General features: G+C 37.2%; 1 protein-coding gene and 1 long non-coding RNA gene across 2 annotated transcripts; one reads left to right on the top strand and one right to left on the bottom strand.

The window, feature by feature from the left end:
- Nucleotides 1–3,094: 3,094 nt before the first annotated feature.
- On the top strand, nt 3,095–6,840 carry LOC134078180 (hemopexin-like). Its single transcript, XM_062533915.1, has 10 exons — nt 3,095–3,225; nt 3,484–3,512; nt 3,807–3,920; nt 4,208–4,365; nt 4,501–4,654; nt 4,753–4,965; nt 5,175–5,270; nt 5,701–5,825; nt 5,968–6,115; nt 6,212–6,840. Exons 1-10 carry the CDS (start codon nt 3,170–3,172, stop codon nt 6,439–6,441), a joined length of 1,323 nt encoding a protein of 440 aa, XP_062389899.1. The 5' UTR covers nt 3,095–3,169; the 3' UTR covers nt 6,442–6,840.
- An 11,986-nt stretch (nt 6,841–18,826) lies between these two features.
- Nucleotides 18,827–21,075, bottom strand: LOC134077746 (uncharacterized). The gene is made up of 3 exons (XR_009938747.1): nt 20,911–21,075; nt 19,705–19,800; nt 18,827–19,335 (listed from the first exon to the last, which is right to left on the bottom strand). It is a non-coding gene; the product is annotated as an uncharacterized LOC134077746 (long non-coding RNA).
- Between the last annotated feature and the right edge of the window lie 1,315 nt (nt 21,076–22,390).

The following is a 22,390-nucleotide window of genomic DNA, read 5'->3' as shown; positions in this document are numbered from 1 at the left end:
AACTTGTTCTGCGATGTTTGCAGTTTGTTCTTGAGTTGTTCTAGAGGCATTGCTGAACCCGGATGTGCATGCATAGTCAAAAAGGTTGCAGTACAAGAGCAGGAGAAGAAAATGTGGAAATATTGACCTGCTGCAAGACACACCCACACATACTGTATATCATATGTCATGAGAATCCACAACTAATCACGTTGACTGCTTTTAAAACAAATGATTCTTTATCACTGATCTACAGCAAGCACAACATCTCTAAACAAACATTAATTCATTTGACGTAATTAGAGTTAGCTCCACTGCAACTTATCCACTATATCTGTCATAAGATCTATATCATAGAGCACACAGATGTTCAAATGTACTTTTTTTTTATTGTAAAAGAAAGGTTACTTTGGCAGATCTGTATCATGTTTTTCTTTGCCATTTGGGTGAGATTTCAGTGCTATTCCTTTGCAAAACAGAAGTTGTGCAAATATTTTTTTTAAAATGTCAAGGGAATTCATCGATATTTCTTGGATGTTAACATATATCCTTGGTCATAGTTGCTGATAGTCTATTGGTTTAACCTCAAGTGACTTAGCTGAGTCCAGTAGGCTACCTGCACAGTCCAGATTCTATACTGTTAGTGTTAATTATTAGCGATGACTGCTGCAAACAGGGAGAGTTCCTTGATTTACTGCACATTTTGATGTCATATAAAGTAATGATTATTCTTTTGGATCCAGAGAGTCGTCTTTGCAGTTCATACTCAGGATCTAATATTTTGGACATGAAGAAAATACATAATACTGCACTGCATGTTTGCGCAAAAATGCAATATTTTGTAAAAACATTTTTTACTGCACTGCATTATCCAATAACTACAAGGGAAAGTATGAAAGGGATCCCAACCCCCCATGAGTATTCAAGTGTAAATTTGTCTGTGCCCATGTAAAGAGACATCCTGTGACAAACAAGACATTACATGTGTGGGTGGTGTGTGGGTGGTAGGTAGGTGGTAAATAGTGATTGACAATTCAACATACTGGTGTCTTTATTGAAAGAACTGCCTTATCTAACAAATGGTTGCAACTTTTACTTGACCTCTGTAAACGTGGGTGTTTGGGTAAATACTAGCTATGCGTACGATCTTTATGCCCTTCGATACTACGACTCAGAGCCAACTATCTAACTGTGCAAACTCTGGAATATAAATCTTCATCTTATTTCAGAAACTTGATTTACAGTGATATTACCATTTCCATTCACAAAGACTTGTTCATAGATAATTAGTAAATACACATGCATGGGGGAGAGAGCCAGAGAGAGAGAGAGAGAGAGAGAGAGCTATGTTAATGATCAGCAAATCTACCCGTATTGTGACAGACTGATAGAGGTGGATGAGTGTTTATTTATTTTTTTAGCTACTTTGTGTTACTCAGGCAGGCTGGTGCAACAAGAAACCGAAAACATTCAATAATGCATTTCATCAGCTAGAATATTGTGGGTTCGGAGTCACAGCATGGGACCAGTGTTGATCTTGGTAAAGAAATAAGCAACCAGACCAAACATGTACTGTATACCTAACCCAAGTCTCTTATATTGATCCACCAAAAGAAACTGTCATTAATGGATCATTTTGTGCTTGGTTTAATGGGAAAATATTTGTAAGTGACTTTTCAGAAAATCAAGCCCAAATTGTTTATAATAAGTGAACCTGGAAACTCTGTATGGGAACGCAGTATACAGATCATATTTGCATAGGCCCTTATTTGGGAGTGTCACATGATTACATTCCTTTGAACATATAAGGCAACGTGAAGTTATTTATTTGTTTGTAAATACATATTATGTGCTAATTGAGATAAACTCACGTTTGAAAATACTTTTTTGACAGATGTTGTCTACAATATTAGGCCTACCATTAATTTCCACTTTATTGAGAACCTGTATCTGTCAGTGCAAAATATATCTCCCTGATTCTAGACAACATTTTCTGCATTCATAGACCAAAGACCTTCATCCAAAGACTCTCACAGTCCAGGTAAATCAAACAGGTTAGTTGTTGTGTGTGTCAAGTGATTCTGAGTGGGTGGCCTTGGTGAGCTGAAGGAACTTAACCTGCCACCCTCCTCAACCACAGGCCAAGCTTATCACATCCTGACTGTTTGTCTCTGCTTGAAATCGCTGTAATTTGCTCTGATGTTAGGCATACCCGTAATTTCCCGACTATTAGCCGCGGCTTATACATTGGTTTTGCAAAATTTCTTCAGCTATGAGGTTTATACACAGGGCAGTTAATATGGTGTTAATATGGTTTGGCTTCTTTTAACTGGCATAAAACACTGTCCTGCGGCTTATACACAACGCGGCTTACAGTATATGCGGGAAATTACTATACAGTACTGTATGTGTTTGAAAATGTGCCATATCAGGTGTTTCCTGTTTACTCTGCTGTACCACTCTGCTTAAAACAGAATCTCCTGACATTCCCAGAATCTATATTTTTCAAAATGTCCTCAAGATGAAATCATGAGTCAAAGTAATTACACTGGAAAATACAGACGCTGAAAAACTCCTTGAAAGATTAGAGGGACAAGGTTTGGGAATGCATCAGTCATAGATCACTGTGGTGCTTTCCATATTTAATCTATTTTTTATAAAACACAAGAGCTAGGCTCATAGGCTCATTATACCTGACGCTTGACCACAGCCATTGAGGTGCCATATGCATACTTCCCAAATGTCTCCAATTTACAAACATTGTTCTGTCTGTTTCTCCGCACTGTTGGAATGACAATATAGGATTTTAATCAATCCACTGTAAAGGTCATATTGATATTAATGTTGACATCCTTCTGTAGATCACCTAGATTGGCAATACCTAGAGTGCCCAGGGCCTTATGTAACCCTTTGAGTATTGATTTCTCCTTAGCCCAGTGGTGGGAGGGAGGAAGATTCTGCTCTGTTTCTTTGAAATGCATGCACCTTGACCACATCCATGGGGGAGTTGAGGGCCGATGAGTGCCCTCCCCTGCCCACGTTTTGTAAACCATGGGCGTGCAGCTTGTGCCAAGCTGTGTGGCCTCCCCCTCCCTCCTGGGGTGACTATAAAAGTTTGGGTCCACGGTCATGTTGGGCACCTTGTCCAGTTGATCTCTCTCCAGAGGTTGTACCAGAGGTCCTGCTCACCATGAAGCTGCTCTTCCAGACGCTGTGTCTCTGCCTGGCCCTGGGCCTCGCCATCTCGTAAGTACAACGCTGTAAACGCTTTGTGTATTTACATTCTATTGCTTGCTTGCGTGGATTCATACATTTACATACTCTATTCAAGATACTGATTGTTCTCTTAATAAAACATTTTCGTCAAATGTAGCCTGATGTTTCTAGTAGCACAATAATCCACTAGTTTAACTATTTATCTCTCTGATTTATTTCTGTATTCACAGAACATCCTTGTGCTTTTAATATTTCTGCCATCGTCATTTTCTCCTTTTCTCTTTCTAGGCATCACGGGGGGGAACATTTACAGGCAGGTAAGTTAAGTTTGAGAGAAAAACATATCTTCCATAGAGGATTTTATTGCTTTGTTTATGACAAATTATGGATCACTAAAGTCTGTGGTTGTCTTTGCCACAGAATAATAGCTGATACAAAATAAACAGCTGTTTTTTTTTTGCATAGGTTTCCAAATGTGTTTTTGTTGATACTGTTGAAGCTTTCATTGTTTTCCAAATTGTTTTTCTGTGAGGCATCAAGCTAGACTTCACTTCAGTGGTTTCAGCTACTACAACAGGGTGACGACAATATTGTCCCTCCTTTTAATGCAGATGAACCAGCACATGACCACTCCCAGCACCATGGCGCTGTGCTTGACCGCTGTGATGGAATGGAGATGGACGCTGTGGCAGTTACTGAGATAGGAACACCATACTTCTTCAAAGGTAAATAAACCTTTATATGTGTGCTTATCTACAGAGCGCACATCTATACAGCGCCCTCTCTCAATACTCAAGGTCACATTTGACAAAAGTTAAACAAGAACAGAAATGGGAGAGGGTGGGTGGATACAAACAACAACATACACAAGTGTATGCAAAAAGATTGTTGAAATTCTAAATATATAGACCACTAACGCAGAGGAAAACTGGCTAAAATTACTGAATAAAGGCAAAATATAGATGTCTAGAATGAAGTCATATCAGAAGTTCATCATATGATGTTTCTACAGGCGATCACCTCTTCAAAGGCTTCCATGGAAAGCCTGAACTCTCCAATGCGTCCTTCTCTGAGCTGGATGACCATCACCACCTAGGGCATGTGGACGCTGCCTTCCGCATGCACGTTCCTGATGCTCCCGAGCACCACGACCACATGTTCTTCTTCCTGGTATTGTTGCCATTAACATCATAAGCATAATAACTGATCTGCGGGTTTCTGTAGCATTTACAACGAGGTTGATGTGTCTAAAATGCCCAGAATGTTCCTCAAACTCCATCTGTTCTGTTTCCCTACTCTTGAAAGGACACCAAAGTGTTCAGCTACTTCAACCATACCCTGGAGCCCGGCTATCCTAAGGACATCAGAGATGTCTTCCCTGGGGTCCCCGACCATCTAGATGCTGCTGTGGAGTGCCCTGAAGAGGACTGCAAGACCAACATGATTCTCTTCTTCAAAGGTAAATGGGGAAAATTCTATTGAAAAAATGTCTTCCAAAATAACTTCTTCACTCAGTATTTTGTTGACATTGTAAATTATTATTATTTTCCTGTCCAGGTGATGATATCTGGCACTACGACATCAAAACCCAGAAGTTAGACGAGAAGGAGTTCACCAGCATGCCCAACTGCACCTCTGCCTTCCGCTGGCTTGGCCACTACTACTGTTTCCATGGTCACCAGTTCTCCAAGTTTGACCCAATGACAGGAGACGTACATGGCAGATACCCCAAGGATGCGCGCGATTACTTCATGAGATGCCCAAAGTTCGGTGAGTCAAAGGAAAGATCAACCATCTTTATTTTTCGAGCTTTAAAATCATGTTGTTAAAACAACAAGAGACAACAGGTAATAGACTGTAGGTCTTCGTGAAGTAGACTTATGTGAAGTTCTTCACAGTGGGTCAATGGTACTGTAGGCCTACTGAAGGTATTCCAGCAGCATGCCAGCGCTCTCGTCACATTCCTGTTTCCTCCTCAGGTGATTCCACTAACCACGTGGAGAGAGAACAGTGCAGCCATGTGCACCTTGATGCAGCTACATCTGAGGATAATGGCAATGTGTATGCATTCAGATGTGAGTATGATAGCTTGGATACAAATCCAAGCTTAATAACGTCACACAAATGATAGGCCTATTGGCAGCCATGTTTGTTTTGTTTTCACAGCTGTTTCAGACGTTGCCGCAAAGGATTATGGGTATAAGGCAGCTTGGGGTGTACATCCAAGCTGCCAAAATTGACAGTTGTTCGGGAAATCTAAGATATCTCAGAAGTCTGCAAGAAAAGTTTTTTTCGGTTTCGAACGGCACTTGCTGCCTTGCTCCCTACTTATCTTAGAAGGCAGCAGTTTTTCCCATTTTTTTCCCACAGAGCCGAGGTCTAGGCCTATGTGCTCTGTCAATACATGCACTACATTTCTGCTCCACTTGAAGTGAGACGTTTTATTCTTTTATCCCTCATGTCCTCTGGTCAAAACTCACACTTTTCTGCTCTTCTCATTCAAAGCCCACCACTTCCTGCGTATGGAGGGAGAGAAATTGCATTCTGATACCATTGAAAGTGCCTTCAAGGAACTGCACAGTGAACCAGATGCTGTCTTCTCCTATGAAGGCCACATGCACATGATCAAGGTGTGACTACAACTCTCACTATGCTCTTCAATATTTGTACAGATGGACAAAAACTATAAATTAAAGCAATGTCTGAGAACAAGAATGTAAGTCATAATAGACATGATGGGATGAATGATATGATAACTATCATTCTTTGCAGGACAATGAAGTGTTCGTCTACAAGATTGGGGAGCCACACACACATCTGGAAGGCTACCCCAAATCCCTGAAAGATGAGCTTGGTCTTGATGGACCTGTGGACGCAGCTTTTATTTGTCAAGATCACCACATTGCACATGTGATCAAAGGTGTGTCTTGTGCTTCATGACTCGTGACTTTTGTTCTACTGCTGAGTTTGCTATGTGACGTGTTTTCAATTTTACTCAATTGTGTGCATCAATCAGGTCAAACTCTTTATGAAGTGGACATGAAGGCAACACCTCGTGTACCCATCAAGGACGGCCCCTTCCCCCTCTTCAAGTACGTGGATGCTGCTATGTGTGGCAAAGACGGAGTCAAGATTATTGTTGGCAACCATTTCTACCACTTTGAGAGCCTCAAGGCCATGCAAGAGGCAACAGCTGCTCCTGAGTCCAAGAGAGTGTCCACAGAGCTGTTTGGCTGCGACCACTAGATGGAGCCAAAGGGTTACTTGGAAGAGTGGGCTTGGGCTGTCTACAGGAGAGACAGACGCATGTGAAGCAAACTCCATCTATCACCTCCCAGACCAAAAGCACGAGCCCAGCTAGTCTCTCTCACTTAGGGGCATTACCTGTCCCCCTCTTAATGCCCTCTTAGAGTTGATGTGTACTTCTACCTCTGATTATACTGCTCTGTTCTTCTCACCAACATACTTTCTTGCACAATCACACAGACTGCATTAAATGTTTTCCATGCCACTGGTTTGTTGAGTTTTGGACATACCCAATAGTTTGTTCTTCTTTTCTTTAAGACCAAGAGAACATTCTAAGATATGATTTTGTTGACAGACATTAGTGCCTTGTGGTTTCACAAATAAACCTGAATTACATCATTTGCTTTGCTGTGTGGCCTAATCATTAACCAGTACAAGTAGTATATCAACTTTTTGAATTGTTGACATCTACACAACTTGTGGAACCTGCTGACCTTTACCAATCAATTTCCCAACGTATTCATCCAAAAACTGCAAAAACCTAATCATTAATGGCCTCTTAAATGAAATACCTTGATGGTACAAATAAATAACATGTCAAAGGTTATTAACCACCATATAGCTTCACGTATGTATTACAGTACAGAGGTGGTTACTGAAATGAAGTCCTTATTATCTAGTAGGGAAATGGCCTAACCGTCTTCTGAGAGCTGGCTTTGCCACTTCATTCTCCTCCAACCCCCAGAATCACAAATTGCTTGGCAATTGGGCAACAGCCTACTTGTATCAAATTGTGTAATATGTCAGTTGACATGCGGTCTTCAAAGATTATCTTTGCCTGTTTGTAAACAAATCCACATTGAGGGTGGAAGGGTTGTGTGTAATAAAAAATACTCCACAACTTGAGGAGAAATAGGAGTACAAATCCTGTCACATATTTGCTCCAATCATTCACTAAATCAGCTGATTCTAATTGGCAAAACTCCACAACCAGTTAGATGAGTTAATTTGTGAAATCGCCGAGCCTTGTCTAGCCTCGTCTAGCCTCGTCTAGCCTGTTAATCAAATGAATGTAAGACAATAAAGTTGTCTGTCATGTTATTAAAGGAATATTTCGGTATTTTACACTTTAAGCCCGTTTTCTGTATTGCCTAGCATGCAAAAGATTGTTTGACACCAACATTTCGACGATTGAGCCTGTGTCTGCAATTTGGCAGCTTTAGAATCTTCTCTGCATGGCTTTAACATTGCTCCCTATGTGCATAAACTATTCTGTCCTTAAAACACCCCTAAACGTTCGTTTTAAAAAATGTGCAACTCACCGAATGGTTACTGGTCTTCAATGATATTCTGTAGCAAGTTTCGCAGCGAAATTCAACTTCTGTTGTGTTATATTAGGCAGAGGGATTTGTTAATACATCATTCCTGGCCTGATTTATGCGACATGTTAATCAAAAAAGCATGGCAAAAATCGTTTTTTTAAGGCTATGGACAGTATATTTGGATTTCCTAGGCAATGAAAGCAGATATCCTGAAATCCTTCTGTAATTTTATTGTAATCTTGTTTGTAAACAACAAGAAAGAATAATTTTGCACCTGGCTTTATCATATGCTCAGATCTATCTACCGGAAATATATGCAAAATCATGCATATTTAATGAGATAATGCCTCATTTGCATAATTAAACATACACATTTCAAAAACTTGTAATACATTTTTTTCTCATACTTGTGTAAGTAATCAACTGAGGAAGTTTCATGGTGATACCTATTATTTAAACATTTTACCCTATTCAATTGTAGTGTCTCGCCAACAACTAGGTAAGGTAAGGTAAGGTACTTTTATCTATATAGCGCATTTAATGTGCACTGAGTGCAACCCAAAGCGTTTTTAACGACTGCATTTTTATTGATAGCCTATTAGCCTACCTGAAATACACAATTAAATAACAAGACTTTTTAATGTTTTTAAAAACGGATATATAGCGTTTTGGAATCAAACTCTTCATTTACTACAGTACACTACTGATTTACTATAATTTTCCAGACATTGGATTTACTATAGTAATTTTCCAAACATTGTAGTGTACTATGGTAAATACTATAGTAAGTCACTACACAGTGTAGTATACTATACATTACTAGTTAACTATAAATCACACACTATATTTGTAGTAAATACTATAGTAAGTCACTAGAGAGTGTAGTATACTATATTATAGTAATGTATAGTACACTACACTGTGTAGTGACTTTACTATACATTACTGTGTAGTGTATTTACTACAAATATAGTGTCTGATTTACCATAGTAATTTTCCAGACATTGTAGTGTACTGTAGTAAATACTATAGTAGGCCTAAGTCACTACTGTAGTAGGCCTATATTATAGTAATGTATAGTATACTACACTGTGTAGTGACTTACTATAGTATTTACTACAGTACACTACAATGTCTGGAAAATTACTATAGTAAATCTATAGTAGGCCTACACTACAATGTCTGGGAAATTACTATAGTAAATCACACACTATATTTGTAGTAAATACTATAGTAAGTCACTACACAGTGTAATGTATAGTATACTACACTGTGTAGTGACTTACTATAGTATTTACTACAGTACACTACAATGTCTGTCTGGAATACATTGAAAGAGTAGAGGAACCTCTTAGTAAAAAGGGTGTGGTTCGTCACCAATTTCCAATGACTCTAGCCTTTGGTTGTACCATACATAAATGTCAAGGCATGACGACAGTTTCTGCAGTGGTCTCGTTGCAGCGCATATTTGAACCTGGCATGGCATACGTTGCTCTCAGCAGAACGACTTCACTACATGGTCTACGCATAGTTGATTTTGATGAAAATAAAATATATGCCGATCCAGAAGTGACCGTTTCCGTGGACAGTATGCAAAAAGTCGACTTTAGAAATGCCATGCCCCTTCTTCACTGCCTCCCCACTCTGAGATCACCATCTTTAACACTGATCCATCACAACACTGAAGGACTGTCAGCCCATATTGATGACATTAAGAGACATCATGAATTGTGCCTCGCAGATATTTTGTGCTTTACTGAAACACACCTTTTTGGCACATTTGTCCCAGAAAATATCCATTTGGAGAACTATCGAATGTATAAGCGCAATAGACATGTGTCATACACTACTCTTTCACATTTTGCACAGAAAAATGGTGGGGGAGTTGCTATGTTTGTAAAAAGCCATCTTCAAGCCCATCACATGCCATACATACAGGGTGTGACTGATCTCGAATTCCTGGTTTTGAAATTTGCTGCTCCAGTTCCACTACTAATTGCAGTGATTTACAGACCACCGGATTACAACACAAACCTATTTTTGCCAAATCTCTGCCATTTATTGGAGTCTTTACATGTTATTGCTGATAGTCCAGTTATAGTCTGTGGGGATTTCAATGAGGACATGTTGACCAATGGAAGGAAGCCAATCTATGAGTTGTTCCAGTCTAAAGGATTCACAAATCTCATTACCACCTCGACCACTGAGAAGAACACATTGTTGGATAACATCTTCATCTCTGATCCTCAGCACTGTGCCCATTCAGGTGTTATACAGACATATTACAGTTATCATGATCCTGTGTTCTGTATTCTTAATTAATTTTTTGTTCATCAAATCTTTCGTACATCAAATCTTTTGTACATCATGTCATTTTACACATTTTACTCATTTTAAACCATTATATTAACTTACACATTTTACTAATTTAGAACCATTTTATCAATATTATAACAACTAGAAGCCATGAAATATGATGAATGTTTTATGACAAAAACCAAAATCAGGGTTCCCACTCTAAGTCAAATATAAAATTCCTTGACTTTTCCCCGACACAAAAAAAACTGAATTTCTATAGACTTTATAATGAAAGGTACAATAGATCAACCAATGATTTTGGTGTAATTGTGTGGCGTCCAATAATCTTTTACCTTTTTTTAAAGCCAACAAATGGACATTGAATAATTAAAAGTTGGGCCACTCATACAATAAAGTTGTCCTCCAAAGAGGGGGGGTTGGTGGTGGGTTTAAATTACAAAAAATGAAGTTGAACTGATTAATGAAATAGCCCTTATACTGCTTGTTTTCAATATCAAGATAAAGATCAAGAAAATTCTATTTAATGAAACTCTACATCCAGAGGCTATTTGATTTGTATAGATGTGTGCTCTGAACTGTCTTTAGCTTATTATATTTGAGGCTAATGATTTTGGAGGAATCTAATCATCAAACCTTTTACATGCTGATTAATTTGAATTACAGGCTGATAATTAAAATCAAATATTCCATGAATCAATTATATAAACAATCCATATGTTTTACTGATGCCATTTGATACCACATGAATGTTAGATGTTCAAACTAAATTGATCTCTCTCTCTCTCTCATTATGCATGAACTATATTATCAACTGGATCTCTTTGATTACATCTGAATTCAATTTCATATCTTTGCATTAAACTATCAGCCTATGAACAACTTTTAAACTATCTACTTTTAAAATATCAACATTCATTAAACTTTCTGCATCAACATCCATTAATCTATCATCATTCATTACACTTAATGTGTATCAACCATTCAACCATTCCAACTGTCAGTTATCATCAACTATACCTCCAGCCAACTATATTAAACTTCCACCTACTTAGCAACCAACATAGCAACCGTTGAAATAAAGCATCTATGTCAGTTTCCATAGCAACCAACATGATTTTTCTAGACAACCACTATAGTAACCACCCTAGCAACAGCTTAGCAACTACCTCAAGTACCCTACCAACAGCCTATCAATTACCTTAAGTACCCTAGCAACAATCAACATGCATTAAACTATCTGTCAATCAACAATCATTAAATTGTCTTTTAAGCTATCCATATTCAACTTTTGATACACTATCAACTTTCATTAAATTATGCAACCACCATGTCTACCCTAGCAACACCTTAGTAACCATATCTACATTATCTTTTTCTACATTTTTGCATTTTCATGCACTGGTAATTCCTTGGAATTGCATTTCTAGTTAGAGTGCATGAAAATGCACTCTACTGTTATCCGGTTTCTTCTTATTAGAGTGCATGAAAAATGCACTCTATTGTTATTCCAATTATTAGAGTGCATGAAAAATGCACTCTACTGTTATTCCACTTATTAGAGTGCATGAAAAATGCACTCTATTGTTATTCCAATTATTCTTATTATTATTCTTCTTCTAACGCTTTTTGTGCGTTTAATGCGGCTTCAACGGTTTAACTTTGAAACTTCATTCAAACTGTGTCGCGTAGATCTTACTTAGGTGACTGGAGACATGTATTTTTCAACTTTGTAACTTTTATACTTTTTAAACTATTTAATTAAAACTATCAAAATTTCCCCATAGACTTAACATTGTGATTATGACATCACCGATTAGAATCCTATGCCAGGACTCTCTCTCCCAGGCTTTTAGAATCCTATCCCAGAACTCTCAGGCTTCTAGAATCCTACTGTATGCCAGAACTCTCTCTCTCAGGCTTTTAAGCATACAGTCTGGCTGTGATAAGACTACAGATCCTATTCAACTGTTCCCTGTGCCCAAAACTATTTCAAAATAACAATCCTCACTACCATAATTCACTATCAAATCGTTCAACCATTTAAACTACTCAACTATTTAACTGTTCAGCCATTTTAACTGTCAGTTGTCATCAACTATTTAAACTACTCAACTATTTATACTCAACTATTTAACTGTTTGGCTATTCCAACTCTCCGTTTTCATCAACTATGACTCCCTCCAACTGTTTCTACTGCCTGAAACTAAATTCACTATTAATTAATTCAACTATTTAAACTACTCAACTATTTAACTGTTTGGCTATTCCAACTGTCAGTTTGCATCAACTTTGACTCCCTCCAACTGTTTCTACTGCCTGAAACTAAATTCACTATTAATTCATTCAACTATTTAAACTACTCAACTATTTAACTGTTTGGCTATTCCAACTTTCCGTTTTCATCAACTATGACTCCCTCCAACTGTTTCTACTGCCTGAAACTGTTTCAAAATAAAAGTCTTCACTAAAATAATTCACTATTAATTTATTCAACTATTTAAACTACTCATCTATTTAAACTGCTCAACTATTAACTGCTCAACTATTAAGTGTTTGGCTATTCCAACTGTCCGTTTTCATCAACTATGACTCCCTCCAACTGTTTCTACTGCCTGAAACTGTTTCTTAATGAAAGTCCTTACTACAATTATTCACAATTAAATAATTAAACATTTAAACTACTTTAACTACATTTATTACTACTTTAAACTAATTAATCAACTGTTCAGCCATTTTAACTGTCAGTTGTCATCAACTATTTAAACTACTCAACTATTTATACTCAACTATTTAACTGTTTGGCTATTCCAACTGTCAGCTTACATCAACTAAGACTCCCTCCAACTGTTTCTACTGCCTGAAACTGTTTCAAAAATAAAAGTCCTCACTAAAATAATTCACTATTAATTAATTCAACAATTTAAACTATTCAACTATTTAACTGTTCAGCCATTCTAACTGTCAGTTGTCATCAACTATGACTCCCTCCAACTGTTTCTACTGCCTGAAACTGTTTCATATTGAAAGTCCTTACTACAATTATTCACAATTAAAGAATTAAACATTTAAACTGCTCAATTAATCAACTGTTCAGCCATTTTAACTGACAGTTGTCTTCAACTATGACTCCCACCACCTATTTCCTCTGCCCACAACTGTTTCAAAATAAGTCATCGGTGTCATAATTCCGTATTTAATAATGTAACTATTTAAAGTATGCAACTATTTAACTCTTTAGCCATTCCGAATTACAGTTGTCATCAGCTACAGTATGTATCCCACCAACAGTTTCCTCTGCCCACAACTGTTTCAAAATAAAAGTCCTCACACAATAATTCTCTATTAAATAGCTCAACTATTTGAACTACTCAACTGTTTAACTTTTTGCTCATTCCAATTGTTAATTGTCATCAACTATGACTTCCCTCAACCTTTTCTCTACACCTCTATCTCTGTCTCAATTTTCATGCACTCGTAATTCCCTGGAATTGCTTTCTCTAGTTATTAGAGTGCATGAAAAATGCACTCTATTGTTATTCCACTTATTCTTATTATTACAGTGCATGAAAATGCACTGTACTGTTATCCCTAGGCTTCTTCTACTTCTTATTATTCTTCTTCTAACGCACGCAATTCAGCTTGAACCGTTTAACGTAGAAACTTCATTCAAACTGTGTTACGAAGGTCTTGCTTAGGACATCAGCGCAATGTATTTTTTAACTTTGTAACTTTTATACTTTTTAAACTATAAATTAAAAACTGTTAACAATTTCCCCATAGACTTAACATTGCTCATTATGACATCACGGCAGCAATTAGAATGTTACCCCAGCTGGTCAGCCACCTGGGCACCAACTGTCAGTTTCTCTCAGGCTCCTCTCTGAAGACTACATATTCTGTTCCCCTGTATCCTCTGCGCACAACAATATCAAAATAAGTCCTCCTAATTCCATCCAACTTTATATCCATTCATCTTCTTCAAACCATTCACTCATCCACCCATTCTAAACAGTCTGCCTATCAACAACATCAATTAGACGCTCTACATTGAACTTTTAAACAATCTACTCTGTCTCAGGCTGGCTCTCTTAAGACTAGCCAGTTAAATTGATTACACCTGTATCTGTATCCACTACTCTCAGTAGAGAGCTGTGTCTCTCCATTCTACAAGAATATAAGGCACATTCCATCTAACATTCTATCCATTCATCTTCTTCAGACCATTCACTCATCCACCCATTAAACTGTCTATCATCATCTATTAAACAATCTGTCTATCAACATCCATTAAACTCTCTGTCTATCAACATTAATTAGACTATCTACATTCAACTTTTAAATTATTTACTCTGTCTCAGGCTTTAAGAGTAGCCTACTCTGGCTCTCTTAAGACTAGCCAGTTAAATTGATTACACCTGTGTCAACTACTCTCAGAGAGCTGTATCAGTGTCTCTCTTAAAAAGAATATAAGGCACATTCCATCCAACCTTCTATCCATTCATCTTCTTCAGACCATTCACTCATCCACCCATTAAACTGTCAATCAATATCTATTAAACAATCTGCCTATCAACATCCATTAAACATTCTGTCTATCAACATTAATTAGACTATCTACATACAACTTTTAAAGTATTTACTGTGGGTCCCTCTCAAGCAGCGTTTATATGTCCTCCCTCGCTCCTCGATCCTCAATGATCTACATAAAGAAAGATAGAAGAAGGGCTAGACTATCCCATTGTTGCCGCTCCATCATTCTTTATGTAGATCAGTGAGGAGCGAGAGAGGACGCGTAAACGCTATGAGAGGCACCTTCTGTCTCAGGCTTAGCATACAATCTCATTAAGACTACAGATCCTGTTTCACTACTTCCTCTGTCCACAACTGTTTCAAAATAAAGGTCCTCACTGCAATAATACACTATTAAATCATTTAACCATTGAAACTACTCAACTATTGAACTGTTCAACCATTCCAACTGTCAGTTATCATCCACTATACCTCCAGTCAACTACATGAAACCTCCATGTACCTAGCAACCAACATAGCAACCATTAAGTGTTTATGACTGTTTCCATAGCAACCAACATAATTTTACTGCAGTAACTTCTTGTTTCCTGATAGTGGCCACCATGGATACCCTAGCAACAAATGTTTCAAAATAAAAGTCCTCACTAGCAAGTTAGCTAGTTAGCATGGTTAGCATAGTTAGCATTGTTAGCATTTTTAGCATAACTGCAAAAAATCATCAACTAAGTTAGCTAATCAACCTGGTTAGCATTGTTAGCAAATTTAGCATTGTTAGCATAGTTAGCATTTTTAGCATTACTGCTAGAAATCATCGGTTAAGTTAGCTAATCAACCTGGTTAGCATTGTTAGTAAAGTTAGCATTGCTAGCATAATTAGCATTTTTAGCGTAACTGCTAGAAATCATTAGCTAAGTTAGCTAATCAACATTTTAACATGAATAGAAATCATTAGCTAAGTTAGAACTGGAATGTTTAATCTTTAAACTGTCTACCTTCACACTATCAACTCTCTGTAAACTATGCAACCACCATGTTTACCCTAGCTACACCTTAGTAACCATATCTACATTATCTATCTATTTTTGCATTTTCATGCACTGGTAATTCCTTGGAATTGCATTTCTAGTTATAGTTCTTATTCTTCTTCTAACGCTTTTTGTGCGTTTAATGCAGCTTCAACGGTTTAACTTTGAAACTTCATTCAAACTGTGTCGCGTAGATCTCACTTAGGTGACTTCAGCTATATATTGTTCAACTTTGAAACTTTTATACTTTTTAAACTATTTAATTAAAACTATCAAAATTTCCCCATAGACTTAACATTATGATTATGACAACACAATTCGATTAGAATCCTATGCCAGAACTCTCTCTCCCAGGCTTTTAGAATCCTATGCCAGAACTCTCAGGCTTCTAGAATCCTACTGTATGCCAGAACTCTCTCTCTCTCAGGCTTTGAGCTCTAATAAGACTACAGATCCTGTTCAGCTGTTCCCTGTGCCCAAATCTGTTTCAAAATAAAAATCCTCACTACCATAATTCACTATCAAATCGTTCAACCATTTAAACTACTCAACTATTTAACTGTTCAGCCATTTAAACTGTCAGTGGTCATCAACTATTTAAACTACTCAACTATTTATACTCAACTATTTAACTGTTTGGCTATTCCAACTGTCCGTTTTCATCAACTATGACTCCCTCCAACTGTTTCTACTGCCTGAAACTAAATTCACTATTAATTAATTCAACTATTTAAACTACTCAACTATTTAACTGTTTGGCTATTCAAACTGTCAGTTTTCATCAACTATGACTCCTTCCAACTGTTTCTACTACCTGAAACTAAATTCACTATTTATTAATTCAACTATTTAAACTACTCAACTATTTAACTGTTTGGCTATTCCAACCGTCAGCTTTCATCAACTATGACTCCCTCCAACTGTTTCTACTGCCAGAAACTAAATTCACTATTAATTAATTCCACTCTTAAAACTACTCTAGGCCTACTATTTAACTGTTCAGCCATTTTAACTGTCAATTGTCATCAACTGTTTCAACTACTCAACTATTTAACTGTTTGGCTATTCCAACTGTCAGCATTCATCAACTATGACTCCCTCCAACTGTTTCTACTGCCTGAAACAGTTTCAAAAATAAAAGTCCTCACTAAAATAATTCACTATTAATTAATTCAACTATTTAAAATAGGACTCAACTATTTAAACTACTCAACTATTTAACTGTTTGGCAATTCCAACTGTCAGTTGGAATTCATCAATTATGACTCCCACCAACTGTTTCCTCCACTCAAAACTGTTTCATAATTAAAGTCCTTACTACAGTTATTCACAATTAAATAATTAAACATTTAAACTACTCAATTAATCAACACTGTTCAGCCGTTTTAACTGCCAGTTGTCTTCAACTATGACTCCCACCACCTATTTCCCCTGCCCACAACTGTTTCAAAATAAGTCATCAGTGTCATAATTCCGTATTTAATAATGTAACTATTTAAACTATTCAACTATTTAACTCTTTAGCCATTCCAAATTGCAGTTGTCATCAGCTATGTATCCCACCAACAGTTTCCTCTGCCCACAACTGTTTCAAAATAAAAGTCCTTATACAATAATTCTCTATTAATTAGCTCAACTCTTTGAACTACTCAACTGTTTAACTTTTTGCTCATTCCAACTGTTAATTGTCATCAACTATGACTCCCCTCAACCTTTTCTCTACTTCACCTCTATCTTTGTCTCAATTTTCATGCACTCGTAATTCCCTGGAATTGCTTTCTCTAGTTCTTATTCTTCTTCTAACGCTTTTGACGCGTTTAATGCGGCTTCAACAGTTTAACTTTGAAACTTAATTCAAACTGTGTCGCGTAGGTCTTACTTAGGCCATCTGGGCTTTGTATTTTTCAACTTTGTAACTTTTATACTTTTTAAACTATTTAATTAAAACTATCAAAATTTCCCCATAGACTTAACCATAGATATAAAAGCTAGATACCGCATTGGCCGAGGAGTTCTATTAGTGGAATACGTAAACGCGGCGGCCATCTTGGTGGGGGCAAAACGCGTCATAATTGGAACGAACAGCTGGTGTTTCCACAGAGACGGTAAAAGGAAGGTGTTTCACCCTCGCGGCATTTCAACAGCATGGGCTGTGCGGTCGCTGTAAACAAAGTAGCACTCACAAAAAACTTTTCGGAAGCCGCAACAAAGTCTATATTTGCAATTGCAATTAATTATTATTTAAATTATGGGAGTAAATAAGCGGTCCTTTCTCGGCCCTGACGAATTCATGCATGTAGGGGAGACGTGTAGCCTGTATAATAGCTAATATAATAAGGTAATAATCCCAGGGTAAATGATTAAAATTATGTATTGGGTCCTTCTCACATGGACGATCTACCGTTTCAGTGAGCAAACAGAAACAAGCGGAGCGTTCAAATTCGGCAGAGATACGAGAGAAAGTGCGCATTACAGGCATGTCACTGTTAGATGTGGTAGCCAATAAGCTGTCAGACGCACCTAGCCTGGACTTCGATATGTGCACGAACAAAACATGTCAAACTAGCAACTGATAAAACAGGCAACATCAGTCCATTTTGTAGGCTACAACAGCAGCAATGTCATTATTAGGCTACAGGCGTCGAAGTTAACCGTGGCAAGTTGGCATCTAGCATTATTCAACTTGACTTGACGAACTCCTATGATAGGCAACGTAAATGTCCTATTTACCGTGAATGACGACTCACAACACCACTGTTACTGACTGAGGAAGCTAAGTAGGCTAACGACAACTTATCTAAAGTAGGCTATGTAAGTCTCACGTCTCGCAAGTGATTTTTTTTTCTCTTTCTCTCTCCCTCTCGCAAAAACAGTATTGCATCTAATGCACTGTTAAGCTGCAGTATAGGTTTTGCCAAGTCAAAGAAACTTTTTTTAAAATTAGTCTCCACCAGCTATTTTTGTGTTCAACAAGTCTTTAAGTTATAGAAACATCAACTCCATGAGTTCACCATAATTAATAACATTTGATAGATTCATTAATGTCATGTCAGCATGTCAATTTCCAGAAAGTTGAACTTGCACACTTTGATTAGTTTTAACTTTATGACTGTTTTATTAAAAAATATATTATAAAGACTGTTTTATTAAAAAATATATTATAAATTCAAATGCACACAGTTTATCCACCTCGTTTGAGAAAAGAGATCGTAGGAGATACTATTACATTCAAATATATAAAATTAAAATTAAAATAAAAAATTCAAATAATAATAAAAAAGTTCAACCATGGACAATAACTTCAACCATCATCAAATCATGGAATATGTTCTTGGAACAATTAATTACTATGCTAATACAGTTTTGTAAAAACATTGGAGTTCATAGCCTGGTTATCATCAGCCCACGCTCAATCTTTTGAGATTGAACATTAGTCTGGGGAGGCTGTGCTGTATTTCTACTGCACAAGAGGCGTGATCAATGGTCATAATTCAAATGACTGTACGCTTGGATAGTTCTTCAACCAATCAGACCACGGTCCTGGTGCGTCTGATGGATAAGCCAGGTTGTGATTGGTTCCAGCAAACGTGGAACGGACGCAGGAGAGATAAATGTGCAGGTTTCCAGCCTGCAGGGCGAAATCCAATCAGCGACAAATCGGGCTGGGTTGTTCTCCTCTTGAACTCTGATTGAGAGACCTGAAGTAATGAACAAAGAACAAGCGTGTGACAATTGAATATCTAATACTTTTGCAGGGCAGTTGCATTATTAAAATAATTACTTGAGATAATAAGTAACTTCTCTGGACCTCATTTCCAAGTTAGCTAGAGTGATATTTATCAGTGGAGACCGTTTTCAGCACATTTCAACGGTATGTGTCAGCCTGTGCTAGAAAACGGTAGCAGCAGACTGATATTACATAGGTCTGCACTGATGAATATCACACTGAGACAACGGTCTCCACTGATGAATATCACACTGGCTAACTTGGAAATTAGGTCCCATGTCCAATATTCCAAACTACTCCATTAATGGTCATGTGAACAATAGATAAAATGCTTACTTACATCCCATGTATTTGTAAAAGTGGCATCATCCTCGTGGCAGTGGAAAGGAAGGCCACAGAGCGCCACGGCACATCGAATATTTACATCTGAGGATTCCTGCATGTGAAAACATAGTCAAGTGGTCAAGCCGGTAATAATAACTACAAATGTAATTCAATAGGATTACCTTTCTTTAATAGCTAGTACAACTTCTGAAACCAAAGCATTCTTTAATTTGAATACACATTATACAATACATATATTATAACATCATACTTTCTCAGATATGGGTAGCCCAGACTGTCATGGAAAAGGCAGATATAGCATGTATAGACCTAGATAGCCATTACCAAAACGATCAAGATAATTATCTTACTTTAGACTAACTAGCTGAACAACACAGCTGACCAGACCACTACTGTATAATTTCATGGAGTGCTTAAATCTAGCCAACAGTATTTTGGACCATTTCTGAGCTGTGAAATTGATATGAAGTTATTGCAGTATCATCATAACTATTGGTTACATTTCTGAAGTGCAAAAACGTTTAGGCTACAGCACAAATATTTCCATCTATAGATAAGAATAACAAATGTCTAGCAAAGAGCACTAGAGTTATACATTTAAATATTAAAATATAAAAACTATTATTACGGAGGTGAATGCCCCCGGGGGCTTTTGCTCAAGTGCAACTCTGGATCTAGTGACACCCCTGGGTCAGTGTCCCCGTTTTAAGGTTACAAAAAAAGTAAAACGTTACATGTTTTGGACTGGAGGTATTTACGGTTCTGAACTGAAAATATCCAAGGATCCAAGGAATATTGATAGCTTAATCTTAAGAGCATTTACTGACTGAAATGTGCACACACGGTCATAATAAAAGCATGACTGTGGACTAACGGATGAAACATGGCTAGCATGCCGTAAACGATAATGTTGCAGGACCTGTGCCCTGTTATCAAGCAGAGCACCGCTTGCACGTCCAAGTCATTATGTTAAACAGTGCCAACGGAGTTAATTATTCCATATTTTTATGTTTCAGAGAGTTAAGGGAGTTAGTCAGTGATCAAGCAAGTGATGGCAGACAGCAGCCATTCTTCTTAGCTGCTAGCTGGTTCTAACAGGATAAGTCACGTAGCCTAGCCAAATTCAAACATTCGGGTTTAAAACAATATGATAAAGGAAGTGCTTTAAGGTCAACATGCACCACTTAATTTCTCTACTTACGTTTAGTTGTGGGTTTCTCTTCTCGTTGTCCCGTCTTCTTCCGTGCCCTCTTCTTTTCGTGTCTTATGTGGCGTTCGACCCAAACCCTTCGATATAACATGTTCTGGTTCGACCGTTACTATGCGACGGCGCTTAATTTCCGATTCCGGTCGAACGCTTGCCCCCACCAAGATGGCGCCGCCATTTACGTACGTTCTAGAGCCCAATGCGGGATCTAGCTTTATATATCTATGGACTTAACATTGTGACTATGACATCACAGTTCCGATTAGAATCCTATGCCAGAACTCTCTCTCCCAGGCTTTTAGAATCCTATGCCAGAACTCTCAGGCTTCTAGAATCCTACTGTATGCCAGAACTCTCTCTCTAATAAGACTACAGATCCTATTCAACTGTTCCCTGTGCCCAAAACTGTTTCAAAATAAAAAATCTTCACTACCATAATTCACTATCAAATCGTTCAACCATTTAAACTACTCAACTATTTAACTGTTCAGCCATTTTAACTGTCAGTTGTCATCAACTATTTAAACTACTCAACTATTTATACTCAACTATTTAACTGTTTGGCTATTCCAACTGTCCGTTTTCATCAACTATGACTCCCTCCAACTGTTTCTACTGCCTGAAACTAAATTCACTATTAAATAATTCAACTATTTAAACTATTCAACTATTTAAACTACTCAACTATTTAACTGTTTGGCTATTCTAACTGTCCGTTTTCATCAACTATGACTCCCTCCAACTGTTTCTACTGCCTGAAACTAAATTCACTATTAATTAATTCAACTATTTAGACTACTCAACTATTTAACTGTTTGGCTATTCCAACTGTCAGTTTGCATCAACTATGACTCCCTCCAACTGTTTCTACTGCCTGAAACTGTTTCAAAATAAAAGTCCTCACCAAAATAATTCACTATTAATTAATTCAACTATTTAAACTACTCAACTATTTAACTGTTCAGCCATTTTACTTGCCAGTTGACATCAACTATGACTCCCACCACCTGTTTCCTCTGCCCACGACTGTTTCAAAATAAGTATAGTACCATCATTTCATATTCAATAATTTAACTATTAAAACTACGCAACTATTTAACTGTTTAGCCATTCCAAATTACAGTTGTCATAGCTCAACTATTTGAACTACTTAACTGTTTAACTTTTTGCCCATTCCAACTGTTAATTGTCATCAACTATGACTCCCATCAACCTTTTCTCTACTTCTCTTCTATCTTTGTGCTTGAATGATATTTGAAACATTATCTACGGTATTTTACTGAGCAGAAATGTTTCAATTTTCATGCACTCGTAATTCCCTGGAATTGCTTTCTCTAGTTCTTATTAGAGTGCATGAAAAATGCACTCTATTGTTATTCCACTTATTCTTATTATTATAGTTCTTATTCTTCTTCTAACGCTTTTTGTGCGTTTAATGCGTCTTCAACGGTTTAACTTTGAAACTTCATTCAAA

This window comes from Sardina pilchardus, chromosome 4 (genome assembly GCF_963854185.1).
Source record: "Sardina pilchardus chromosome 4, fSarPil1.1, whole genome shotgun sequence".
Classification (NCBI taxonomy): Eukaryota; Metazoa; Chordata; class Actinopteri; order Clupeiformes; family Clupeidae; genus Sardina; species Sardina pilchardus.
The sequence above is the reverse complement of the archived record's forward strand: the minus strand, read 5'-3'. Positions and strand labels throughout refer to the sequence as shown.

Coding starts and splice junctions, on each gene's coding strand:
- LOC134078180 (XM_062533915.1), top strand. CDS start 3,170: ATGAAGCTGCTCTTCCAGACGCTGTGTCTCTGCCTGGCCCTGGGCCTC. Junction 3,226..3,483: donor GCCCTGGGCCTCGCCATCTC/GTAAGTACAACG, acceptor TTCTCTTTCTAG/GCATCACGGGGGGGAACATT. Junction 4,966..5,174: donor CATGAGATGCCCAAAGTTCG/GTGAGTCAAAGG, acceptor TTTCCTCCTCAG/GTGATTCCACTAACCACGTG.